The 12,609-nt window shown below is 36.9% G+C and overlaps 1 protein-coding gene and 1 long non-coding RNA gene across 2 annotated transcripts; both read left to right on the top strand.

Annotated features, from left to right (window-relative positions):
• The first annotated feature begins 6,924 nt into the window (after positions 1 to 6,924).
• Positions 6,925 to 10,254, top strand: LOC128527112 (CMRF35-like molecule 6). Its single transcript, XM_053499417.1, has 4 exons — positions 6,925 to 7,122; positions 7,969 to 8,298; positions 9,379 to 9,492; positions 9,604 to 10,254. Exons 1-4 carry the CDS (start codon positions 7,017 to 7,019, stop codon positions 9,810 to 9,812), a joined length of 759 nt encoding a protein of 252 aa, XP_053355392.1. The 5' UTR covers positions 6,925 to 7,016; the 3' UTR covers positions 9,813 to 10,254.
• Positions 10,255 to 10,557: 303 nt separating this feature from the next.
• LOC128527041 (uncharacterized) lies at positions 10,558 to 12,393 on the top strand. Its single transcript, XR_008360830.1, has 2 exons — positions 10,558 to 10,649; positions 11,262 to 12,393. It is a non-coding gene; the product is annotated as an uncharacterized LOC128527041 (long non-coding RNA).
• The last annotated feature ends 216 nt before the right edge of the window (positions 12,394 to 12,609 follow it).

Here is a 12,609-nt window from a genome sequence, read left to right as displayed (position 1 = left end):
CACAGATTTAGACAGATTTGTGAACAATATTTGAGAGTAATGAGTCTTTTGTGTATGTAGAAAATGTTACAGATCTTTGAGTTCAGCTCATGAAAAATGGGAGCAAAAATAAAAGTGTTGCGTTTAAATTTTTGTTTAGTGTATATTGTAATATGCCTGTTCCAGCAGGGGGGAAATAAAATCCATAGATTTGATAACTTGGTCATTCAGTACATTCAGGTCATCAGCTGACTTCATTTTATTGCCACATAATGTTGCTGAGCCTAGACAGTCTATATAGCTGTTTAGTCCCAATCCTGTGAGTTCTTGTCACATTGTGCACGTGGAAATGCTCTTACTTTCACTTTCACTTTATCATCTTTACTGTGCATTTTTATGATGCAGCTTCACCAAGTCATTTAGGTAATCTCACATGAAAGTAAACTATTTTATCGACATGTTATTACATTAATGTAAACTTTTTTAATAATTAGTTCTTGACACTTCTTAACCCAATTTCAGTTTTTCTAGTGTTTCCCTTGCTACACGCCAATTATTTAAAACAGTGACATTTTTTGGCCAGGCAGGGTATTTCAAGCAAATAGAGCAATGAGTGACAACCAAAATTGAAGTGTATGATTTGAGAAAAACAAATACTTACAAACACATAAAACACAGTAAACCATGCAACAATAAGCCATAATATAACTGACATATCAGGGATTAATTGAGGCATAACAAGAAACCAGTGAGCTCAACAGGCAAGTACAGAGACTGTTTGAGACGTAACTTGATATTTTAATTATACTGAAAAAATAAAGTTAAAATGCCTTTATTGTTTTCTCAGCCATGCAAGATGAAAATACAGATTTAATCGTGATCTCACTGTTAAAAGAAGACTATTAAAGACTAAAAAACTCCTAAACTGTTACTTAACCATAATAAATAAATATGATTACAGTATTTTGCATTTTGTCTTCTAACGGTGCTGGAGCTTTCTTAGGATAAACAGAAGGCAGCAGGTGGAGACTTACCTTCCTTTATCTTCAGGTTTACCTGCATGTAAATGTCTCTCTCCAGCCAATCAACTCCACAGTGGTACGTCCCAGTGTCCTGTACATCGAGCTCTCTGATCATCACCATAAACTCTGCTGATTTGGTGTCATCATACAGTGAGAATCTTCCTGAATTTATCCACTTGTTTTTAGCTCTTTATTTGGTCAGTATGCCTGATGCTGAACACTTACAGAAATATTTGGGGGTTTCTCTGTATTCTGCCTTATATGTGCACTTGATGAGGACTCGTCCTCCTGAATATCCTGTTACTTCCTTGGAATCTCCTCCATCTAACAAAACACCAAACATCCATCTGAGCAAAACCTTCCTTCATGTAACACTGCTGCTGAGAGTGAGGATTATTCTGAAGTGCATTTCTTTACCTGAGATCAGACAGAGGGTGAAGATGAGGAGGATCTTCATCCTGAGTTCACACTCACACACCTCCACACCAACTCCACTTCAGAAAGATATTAAAGCTCCTGTTCTGTTACACATTGTTACTGTCTCTGTCCTGCTCTGTGAGTGTACTCTGTGTCTTAATGTGATGCTGCACCCACTTCCTCTTCTAGGTATGTGAGATGTCATATTTAACTATAATGCTGGGTTAACGATACTATTACTCACAAGCATTAATACCTGAGAGCAGTGCTGGTCATTATCTCCCAATGTCAGGATGTAGGGGTACGGCCTTGACACTTTAGCCTGCTGGAGGTATTCCACCATGTTGGTTCCAACCTTAGAAACTAAGAAACGTTTCTCCTAAGGAAGAAATGAAAGAAAGTAAAAGTTTCTGAAATTTGAGAGGCTAGGGTAGTATACATATTTCTAAGAAGATTAGTGTTTTGTAACACCCCAGCATTTTATTGTACCGAGATTAATAAAGTTCTAATGGTAATGTGGTTGCTAATGCTAGCAACCTAGCTAAATGCTAGCGTCATTCTGGCACTACAGTTAACAGTTTAGCTTTCATTCATCAATTCACCATCCTTATACACCCTGCAAGCGTTCTACAAAGGAAGCTAAAAAGCTCTGACATTTTAGCAGTTTCTTTCATACACAGGTGGGGCTCTTTGGCTAGCTAGCAGCTATTGTCAGATAAACTATCAAGCATATCCTCAGACCAGGCTAAAAGTTTGAGCGTAACATTAAACGATAACAGTAATAAGTGTTACATACAGTAAAAAAAAATTCAGTCATATGTGACTTGTGTGTATACAGAGTGAAAGTGTGTATACACAAAAAGTATCCTAAAAAAAGTACATAACCCCCAAAAATTACCCAACAGAGGCAACCCAGCGTTTGGGTAGTAAAAATAACCCAGCATTTTTTAGTGTGTGTAGTTCGAGCCTCAGCAGACGCACAGGGGTGTGCAGAGCAGGTCAGACCAGTGGCACTAAGCAGCTGGTGCGGTGTAGGCAGAGACAGCAGAGCTTGTGTGAGAGAGGGCAGCAGACATCGTTCTCATAGGAGATCAGAACTCTGGTGCACTTAAATCTAGGGAGACAGGAGAGTTGTGTAAGTTATAGCTTTAAAAAGGTTACAGTCAGCTGCGCAGACGCCGAAAGCTGAAATTGCTAATCTGCCTTCAATCTGCCTTCAACCCAGGTGAGTTCCAATGGCCTGCCCCCTTATTAGGTGCACTCTGTCATTGGCGCACGCTACGTGGAGAACCACTTGCACTGTGTGGCTCGCCGTCACTAGGTGAATGAGAGTTTAATATTAACAGTATGCACATCAGTATCTTTCCGCATTTGAGTTGTTTTCCTTTCAGTGCTTCAGTACTAACTTGTATAAGATTTATTGAGATGTAGAGCACACGGTGTGTAGCAGTTTCTGTCGCAAACTCCAATGAGGCCAAAAGAAGCCAGGTTTCCCTGGGTTTTTTTTTTTTTTTTAAGATTGTACGTGTAATTATATTTTAAAATAAAAATAAAACAAAAATAAGAAATAACACATTTTTTCAGGAATAAATACTGACTCATATCTTGTCTCTGATTTTCACTATTTTATAGTGAAACAGCGCCTCCCTAAATGTTATGTGGTGAAACACGGTATTGCACTCATACCGTACAGTACTGTATCTTATGCGAGTAGACCTCTGTTTGTAAAAAAAAAAAAAAAAAAATCTATAATAAAATAAAGATTAACCAGTCTAATAAGGCTATTTTCACAGCCCGTAACTCTCATTAGTAACATTAGTTCCTGTACACAAATCTTTTTTGGATTGCATTACTGTATTGATTATGTTATTTATTATTATGTGCAGCACACTGATAGGATATTTATTTATGTATTTTATTTTAATTGAGAAGTATTATTTCATTTGTTTTGCTAGTTGTGTTTGTAAGAAAAAGTGCATGCATTTATTCATTCTGATTAATGATAATTTCAGTAGAATCACAGAGATTGGAGTATCCTATTTTCATTGTGTGTAAGTTTTGTTGTTGTTTTGATTATTTACAAATGTGTACTGTGACCGCTCATTGTCAAAATTATTCTGTTAGTTGGAAAGACAATAAATTGTAATGCAAATCAAGCATTGATCTCTTAGTAATGTATTTTACCTCGGAGCTCCAGTAGGGGGAGACAGAGCCACTTTCTCTCTTTAAATCTAAGTATAAAAGTAAAAGTGAAAGCAGCATGTTGGTCCTTTTTCATCTTTCTTCCCTCACTGTTTTTTCCTTATTTAAAGTAATCATACTTCATAAATTAAATATTATGCCCTTTTAGAATTCACAACCACCAGCACCAATGCAGGAGTACCAACCAGCATTCAGGCCAGGGTGGGCAAGAGACACGACTTTATTTCAACAGAGATTTGCACCACAGCAGTATTACCCAGTGCCACGTCCCTAGCTAAGGTGTATGCTTGTGTGCAGGGATCTGCAGGAATTGCTGTCAGCAGTATTATAGATGTGGTAGCAGTGCGCATTTCAGAGCAGGTTGTAAAGCAGCGAGGTTAGAAACATCAACTAAAAAGTGTCATTTAAACTAAAAGGTGTTGTGCCATACAATATTTGTCCCAGTTTTGTGTGGGATGTAAAGAACAGAGAGAGAATGTGAGACTAAAGTGTTGTTCAGTTTGTAAAACTACTCTATACTGTTCAAAAGAAACATCAAAAAGCCCACTGGCCAGTACGTAACTGATATTGTAAGTCAAACACATGTTTTAGTATTAAGGGACAGGTATGTTTAAAAAAAAAAAAAAAACATTTTCGGAGAGGGAACTTGTAGGGAAGAAATGCCTCATTAGATGTTTCATAAATTAACAACAAACTCAGGCGCTCTGGGATACAGGGTCACAAATCTGTGCAGTAGATGAGGTGTGGAAGGACAATTTACCTGATTTGCCTTTGAAAGATGTGGCAAAGTAGTTCATCTATTTGGTACTTTACAAATTTAAGCCATCACTGGGAAAGCAATGCCATATAATGGATGGTTTGAAGTGTCCTTTTGGCTTACTTTTAATAGTCATGAGTTTTTAATCCCTATGCTTGGGTTGCAAGGTGACCAATAACAGTACCCCATAATTAGCTTGAATGCCTTGTGATTGACAGTGTGCAAGACCAGACAAAACATAGGAACAAAAAAAAACCCGGTAGAAGCAGTAAAAGTAGCATTTCCTTACCTTGGGAAAAATAAAGGCAGAAGTCTTTGATGACTGTAGAGCACATGTGTGAGTACAGTGTGAACAGTCAATAAGAGGGGCAGTGTGCCCAAACGTAGTTCTGTCCAAACTGACTGTCGAGCTCAAACTTCACCTCCCCTTATCCTTGAGCCTCATGAGAATCCACAGTGGCCTGAAGGACTGGAGGTTTGCGATGCGCTTGCATCAGTGAAGGCAGTCATGACCCCCCAAAATTTTGGTAGGGTGTAGATTCCAACAAATCATGAAATATACTTGCTGGAAAGACTACTATGGGACAGTCAGTCAGTAAGTGAAGTCAGTTTATTCTGCCAACATATTTAAGTGAGACCTTACACTTACTGCACCAACCCACCATGTCCAGACCCACAGCTCCAGTAGAGACACCCCTTTCCATGAAAAGTGGGGTTCCTGTTGATCTAGCTCACCTTGATGAACATCAGAGACAAATAGTCAGCCAGAAATGGTTTTCAAATTTTCATGCAAATAAAAAAAGTGTGGCCTTCTCATCCAACATCAGTTTCTGACCTCACAAATGCATTTCTGGAAGAATGGTCAAAAATTCTCATAAACACACTCCTAAACCTTGTGGAAAGCCTTCCCAGAAGAGTTGAAGTTGTTATAGCTGCAAAGGGGGCGGGGCCAAAGTCATATTAAACCCTATGGATTAAGATTTGTTTGTTTTTTCAGTCATTTTTACAGTAGCAGCAAGTAGTATCCAAGCTCATTTCATTACCAGAGTAATACACAGAGGAAGTGATGTCAGCATCGATGATGTCGCAGGTTGTTTCTAAATGGGCGGATTTTATAGAGGGAGCGGAGATTACTGTTTTACGTACACTGTGGAACAGAATGCAGAATAGGTGTACAAGCGTGTAAGAGGATGTCATTTTAAGAAAAAAAATCTGATTAAAAACTGAAATATATTCCTGTGTATTTATCTCAGTTTTAGTATTTAACCTAAAACTGACATAAGCATTAATTAATACAGCTGTTGATGACCTTGGTGATTTATCTTCTTATTTAAAAACAAAAGAATCAATTATTACACGAGTTATCATTTTACGGTTTAATACTAAAGTGGTTAATTTGTGGTGCCTTCATGTTCATTGGTATAAATAATGTTAGTAAAGGGCACCTTAACATAAAGTGGGTTTAAATTTTTTTATATATATTTTACATATTTGATTGTATATGTCTTATGAACTCAAAAATAAACAGCACTGTATATCACAGCCACAAGGATTTCTTTATATTTCTCCTGTGTCCATAGAGAGTTTATAATTTATTTCTGTACATTCTGTAAATCCTGCATATTTCATACCATTCTAATTTTATTTTTGGTAACATTTTTCAGCCTGATTTTTTTTGGGTTTATTTTTAAAAATTTATTTTTATTCTAATTATTATATTACTATTGGAAAATTAATAATTGCAATTTTAAATTATTTGTACTCTCTGGTGCAACTTATTTTATCGTAGAGAAATCTTTCTTTTTAAATCACAGACAGTCGTATAAGCATTTCACTGCATATCATACCATGTATGTTTGTGTATGTGAAGTATAAAATTTAAATCTAAGAATCTCTCTGGGATCTCTGTTTGCCTACATTCCACCACAACCCAGTTTAAACATTTACTGGAAAAAAAAAATGAATTAATATATTTTAATGATATCATCTGTAACTTAGCAGAGTCTGTTGAGAAAAGACATCTAAAGACAACATCAACTACTGGAAGAAGTACATTTTCTTTTTCATGTCATTGTAAGAAAACAATTGTAACAATGTCATACATTACACATACTTTTATAATGTGCCAAAACGGGAAGTGGGAACTACCTTATTTCTGGTTAAGACACAGATGAAGACACAGAGTACACTCACAGAGCAGGACAGAGACAGTAAGAGTGTGTAACAGAACAGGAGCTTTAATATCTTGCTGAAGTGGAGTTGGTGTGGAGATGTGTGAGTGTGAACTCAGGATGAAGATCCTCCTCATCTTCACCCTCTGTCTGATCTCAGGTAAAGAAATGCACTTCAGAATAATCCTCACTCTCAGCAGCAGTGTTACATGAAGGAAGGTTTTGCTCAGATGGATGTTTGGTGTTTTGTTAGATGGAGGAGATTCCAAGGAAGTAACAGGATATTCAGGAGGACGAGTCCTTATCAAGTGCAAGTATGATACAGGATACACACAAAACAATAAATATTTCTGTAAGGGTTCACCACCACTCTGTTCTGATCAAATAAAGACAGAAGCTAAAGACAAGTGGATAGATTCAGGAAGATTCTCACTGTATGATGACACCAAATCAGCAGAGTTCAGGGTGATGATCAGAGAGCTCACTGTACAGGACACTGGGTCGTACCAATGTGGAGTTGATATACAATCATGGAGAGACAATTACAAACAAGTGGAGCTGAAGGTAAAGGAAGGTGAGTCTCCCATCGCTGCCTTCTGATTATTTTCCAAGCCATTAAATATATTCTGCATAATTAATTAAGATTTATGTTAGTGCATATGGCAAGGAGTCATACTGCAGTTGTGTACATTGGTATTCAGAACCAGTTGACAGGTGAATTGGGAGCTTGCTCAGGGCAGGGCCGTGCCTAAAACAGAGGTGTGTCTAAATTACACATAATTCTGTCCTTGAAATCAAGCCGAGTGTTCCTGCAAATGCATCTCTTCCGCAAATTGGCAATAAATTATCTGACAATTTTTCACGGATCAGGTGTTCCACTCACTAAATGTTTGGGATCGTCATTCACGGATGTACGGCCTTCTTTGAATTGTTTGCATAATTTCGATGTTTGACTACGACTATGAGTCTCAGCACTTTACTTTGCTTCTGTAAATGTCAATTGGTTTTTACGCCTTTATCACCACAAACTTCTTCAAGTCCTGGTTTGACTTGAACGCCCCTCTTACCATCATCAGAGGATTTCTTCTTTCCTCAAGGATTGATTATTTTAGCATAAATACACAAACTTCATGATTTAAGCCCGATTGAAATCTATTAAGTGGTGATTATATCAAATTTTACAGGATGGCATTATACAGTACTGTCCTCAAACCGCCAAGCTGACTAAACTGACATTTCACTTATTTCCTCTTAATGTGCTTCTGGTAAACTGTTATAATTTCTTTGCATCAGGCCACATCATAGCATCCTGTTCTTGATTATTTTCCTATAACTGCACAATATTATATTTAAATTCTACAATTACTGTATTGCTTATTACAATGATGTCATAGGACTTTACCACACCTGTGATTTGCAGATCTGTCCTATGAGAAGTCCATCAGTGAGACTGTCCATGTAGGACGAGATTTGAACATCAGCTGTAAATACCCAGAATCCCTCAGGAGTAATCCCAAGTTTCTCTGCAAGAGTCTACAGTCTGCTATTTGTTCTCGTAAAGCAAGTGGAACACATGCAGATATAATGAAATTTATCCTGTATGATGACGGAGAAGGACAAACCTTAAATCTCACCCTGAAAAATCTAACTGAGCGAGACTCTGGTGAATACTGGTGTGGAGCTGAAGCAGACTGGAAATCTGATCATGGATACGAGGTTTATTTCACACAGATCAACCTGACAGTTACTGGTGAGTCTGTTAATCTAGTGATGGTTGCATCAGGGTTCACATCCATCTGCTTTCATTAACTTGCACCTTAAATTTAACTTTCTAGTCTCTGGTTTATTTTCCAAATGAATATTACAGTCAGTATCGGTTTAATGCAAATATGACACTTTATACTAACCAGGTTGTGATGATCTGCTTTAAACTAACAGGAATGACGTTTCATGCTATTTATTTATACAAAAAGAGGTTTCAAGGCTAAATAACATAAACTTAGAAGCATTTGATTGTTTTGATGATAATAGACCACACAAAGCACTTTTGGTATCCCCTTGTTTCAAAGTGAAACCAGATTCAACAAAGCCAGAATAATGTTTTTATTTTGACACCATGATGTGAAGATGCTGTTTAAGTGTTTAATAGTCCAAGGTAATTTTGATTGCATGCCTACCATTCTACTGGCTATCATTAATAATGATAATAATAATAATAATAATAATAATAATAATAATAATAATAATTTATACAAATAAAAGTTTTGCCAGTTTTGTAAATTTTGTGTGGAATAAAAAAAATAATCAAAAAATGTTCATTAAACAAAATGTAATGGGGAAGAGAAACACACCCATGACACACTACATCTCTGATTAAGACACAGCTCCTAAAAAACCCCGGCCTATTCTGTGTTAAATTAATATTTAAACATTCAAGTCAAATTCATTTCTGTCATTAATTTCTGCTGAAACAAGTCCGGATGTCACGTCCTTCACAGTCCCCTGATGTCTAACCCACCTGCTTCCTGTTTAAACAGCCAACAACAGTCAACAACACTTTCCCTCAGCGTCCCCCACTATGTGCATTATTTCTTCATTTCCTTTTTTGAGTAAAAGACACACACTTTCCTTGTTCTGCGTTTATTTGTCTTTGACCTGTCTTTGCTGGCTTTGCGGTCCTAATTTTTTATTTATTTTTTTTGCTCGTATTATGAACATGAACAACATTTTTGGGAGCTGATATAAAACAACCAATCTACTATATGAATAGAGAAGGTGGTGAACAGAAAAAGTGTTTTTGATGGACTTATAAGTTGTTTCTCTGCTTCAGCTATTTCCTCACCACCAGGTACAGTGGTATCATCACCATCATCACCATCATCATCATCATCACCACCATCATCATCACCACCATCACCAGAATCAACACCAACTTTTTCTCCAAGTCAGTTTACCATAGTCTAACTACACAGCTTTATTGAATCTGATTAGATCTCTTAATTATCAGGATGCAGTTTAAATGCTACCAGATAACCGCTCGTGTGCTTTTCTTCAGGCCTTTACGCAGTTTCCATCGCGCTCACCGTCTTAGTAAATATTGTGATCGGGCTTCTGATTGGTAGCGGGTGCCTTTTTGTGATTCTTCGAATTAAACACAAGATAGAAGGTACCGTATACACATCTACACGCACACACACACACACACACACACACACACACACACACACAATAACACATAGCAGACAATTTGGGAATGTCAGTTAACCTAACCAGCGTGTTTTTAGACTGTGGGAAGAAACCGGACCTATAAATCAATTAATTATACATATTGTGGTTTAGGCTGACACTGAGATTTAGAACAAATATTGTGTTGAATTGGGAAACACACAGATTTCAGATCCACCTTTATGCTTTGGGTCTCTAACAACCAAAGATGAAACTGAACGAGACTGAGACTGGATCATTTTGGAACGCAAAAGATTGGATTAATTTAACTTATTTTTATTAACTTATAATTTATTAAAGCAAAATATGCTAACTGGCCAACAGTTTCTGTTAGTATCTTTTGTATAATCATCATTATTAACTAGAACTCACCCAACTGGACTGACACAGAGATGGAATAATTAACAAATGTTGTTCTGAAGTCGGCTAAAAGCACCAACTATTTAAATCCCCTTTTTGTGCGAACCAATCAGAAACAAGACTGAATTCCAACAGTTTTGCATCTTTTATTGTTTGTTTGTTTGCTTGTTTGTTTGTTTTAATTTATAATTTAATTTACAACTTAACAAAAACAATATGTACTTATCTAGCAATAGCTCTTTTTACATTGTCTCTTATACTCTCACACAACTTTCCATAACTTCTGTGTTGTTGTTGTTGTTGTTTTTGTTGTTTTCTTTGATGTATTTTTCCTTTAAAGCAGTTATAATAATAAAATATGTGCATTTGTTTAGTATATTGCTTGCATTAGCGGTTATATTGTCTCCTTAAGTCACTAATCCTAAAGTGCATTAATAATTGTTCCTGTTATTTGTTTCAGCACGTACAGCAGCTCATGACCGGCGTTCTGCTGCAGACACTGGAAACGGCCCTGAGGTCATTTATACTTTATAGTTTTACTAGAGAGGGTGTTCAAGTCAAACTGGGATTTTTGATTTGGCAGAATAACAACACAGTTATGAGAGTTAAAATCTCTCTTTATTTCTAATGCACTTATCCCACCACGCTGGCCTGGAGTGAGGTCAGGACTGTAATGTACAGTATGTAGCAATAACTCCCAGACGAGTTCCTGTAATGTGTAAGGGGTGTTGATGAATAATTGTGTGTACCGTTCCCACACACTGATGCGTCTCTTCTGCAAGTTGGTGACAAGTTATCCATCTGTTTAAGGAACGACTGCAGTGGGCTCCAAACCACCTCAGTCGGGATCGTCATTTATGGCCTTCTTTAAAACATTTGCACCATTAAAATGTTTTATTGTGGTTAAGAGTCTCACCGTACTGCACTTGAAGTTTTCTATGAATGTCAATCAGTTTTACGCCTTCAATCACAAGAAATATCATCACAAGTCCCAGTTTGACATCAAAGCATGTGTTTAATACTAAACCCCCTAATATGATTTCATTAAACAAGAAATAGATCATTTTAACATTTAAATAAGTATTTCTAGTCTTTTCTTTGATCCTCTTTTTTGTCTGTAATCCTCAGGATTTTAAAGACACCAGAAGACTTGTTGCTTCAGAAGTTGGAACTGCAGTTTCTTCAACTGTGCAACTACCCACAATCCCCTCTGATCCTCCTCAAACCGTTTACCCCAACACAGTGTTACCAGCAAGCCGCTGTGATTCTGCAAGTCGTGTTTCCACTCTCTCTGGTTCCTCAACCAACTCTGTTGAGAAATCAGCCGAAGGTCCGACTTACGCCACAGTACGTTTTCACTCCAACGGCTCCAGCTCTAATGATGCAGCTCTTAAGATTAGGTTTAAAAATGAGGCCGAGTCGTGTGAGTACGCTACAGTGAGTCATGGTCATTCATAAGGCTAGTTTCACACACTCTGCACATCAGTTGGCCACTTTATTCGTTTATTAGGGGTGTGTAAGGTGGCTGTAAACTTGCTTTGTGTCTGTCTGTATGATTGTATGCGTACATGTGAAGGCACGAGTGTGCAGATGTACAGGTTTTCCTACTAAAGTGTTTACTGAGTATATTTACTGAATACTATGTGTAATAGGCCTCTGTACAGGATAAGAGCTATAGAGAATGAGTGTGTGAGTGAGTATTTTACACCAGGACTTGTTTGGTAGATGGCAAACAAAACAATTTACAATTCATTTTTGTTTTGTGAATGTTTAAATCACAATGTAACTAGTAATTGTAAATGGATTAAATGTCTGCAGATTTCAGCAGAGACATAAAACACTGCTGTTTTTTTTATAACTTATTATATGTAGAACAAAAGTTGTCATTACTTCTATAATGTGTAAATCTGACCACTAGCAGAATATGGGAATGACGTTGCAAAAATGTAAAACGCTCAAAATGTGTGTATCTGTGCTATTTCTTTGCCTGTGTGACCCTTTTTATTTGTTCAGTCATATTTGGTTAAAATTAAGTAAAATTCAGTTTATCATATTGCCGAGGTTGGATATGTCCGGAATATAGAAATCTATACTGCGCAATCTCGATCCCTATATATGTTTATTTAAAAACAGCGAAACAAAAAAATGCCTCTGGATTTAAATCACTTCTGGATGGTGTGTGTACAGTTATATCTATTTAGTAATTAACTGCTGAACTGTAAAGTATTTTTGTAATTAAAAAAACTAGTGCATGCTTGTCTTTTATTTTTTAAACTAGCATATAAGATTTTTGTGTGTGTGTGTGTGTGTGTGTGTGTGTGTGTGTGTGTGTGTGTGTGTGTGTGTGTGTGTGTGTGTGTGTGTGTGTGTGTGTGTGCAATGCAGTTTCCTCATACTGTAGGATACACACATTATTCTGTAAGTCGGTTTTTCTCAGTCCTGGTAAACGTTTATGTGCTTTCATTTCTCTGCTTCA

This window comes from Clarias gariepinus, chromosome 6 (genome assembly GCF_024256425.1).
Source record: "Clarias gariepinus isolate MV-2021 ecotype Netherlands chromosome 6, CGAR_prim_01v2, whole genome shotgun sequence".
Classification (NCBI taxonomy): Eukaryota; Metazoa; Chordata; class Actinopteri; order Siluriformes; family Clariidae; genus Clarias; species Clarias gariepinus.
Note: the sequence above shows the minus strand (reverse complement) of the source record. Positions and strands in the feature narration are given on the sequence as shown.

Coding starts and splice junctions, on each gene's coding strand:
- LOC128527112 (XM_053499417.1), top strand. CDS start 7,017: ATGATCAGAGAGCTCACTGTACAGGACACTGGGTCGTACCAATGTGGA. Junction 7,123..7,968: donor GGAGCTGAAGGTAAAGGAAG/GTGAGTCTCCCA, acceptor TGTGATTTGCAG/ATCTGTCCTATGAGAAGTCC. Junction 8,299..9,378: donor GATCAACCTGACAGTTACTG/GTGAGTCTGTTA, acceptor TCTCTGCTTCAG/CTATTTCCTCACCACCAGGT.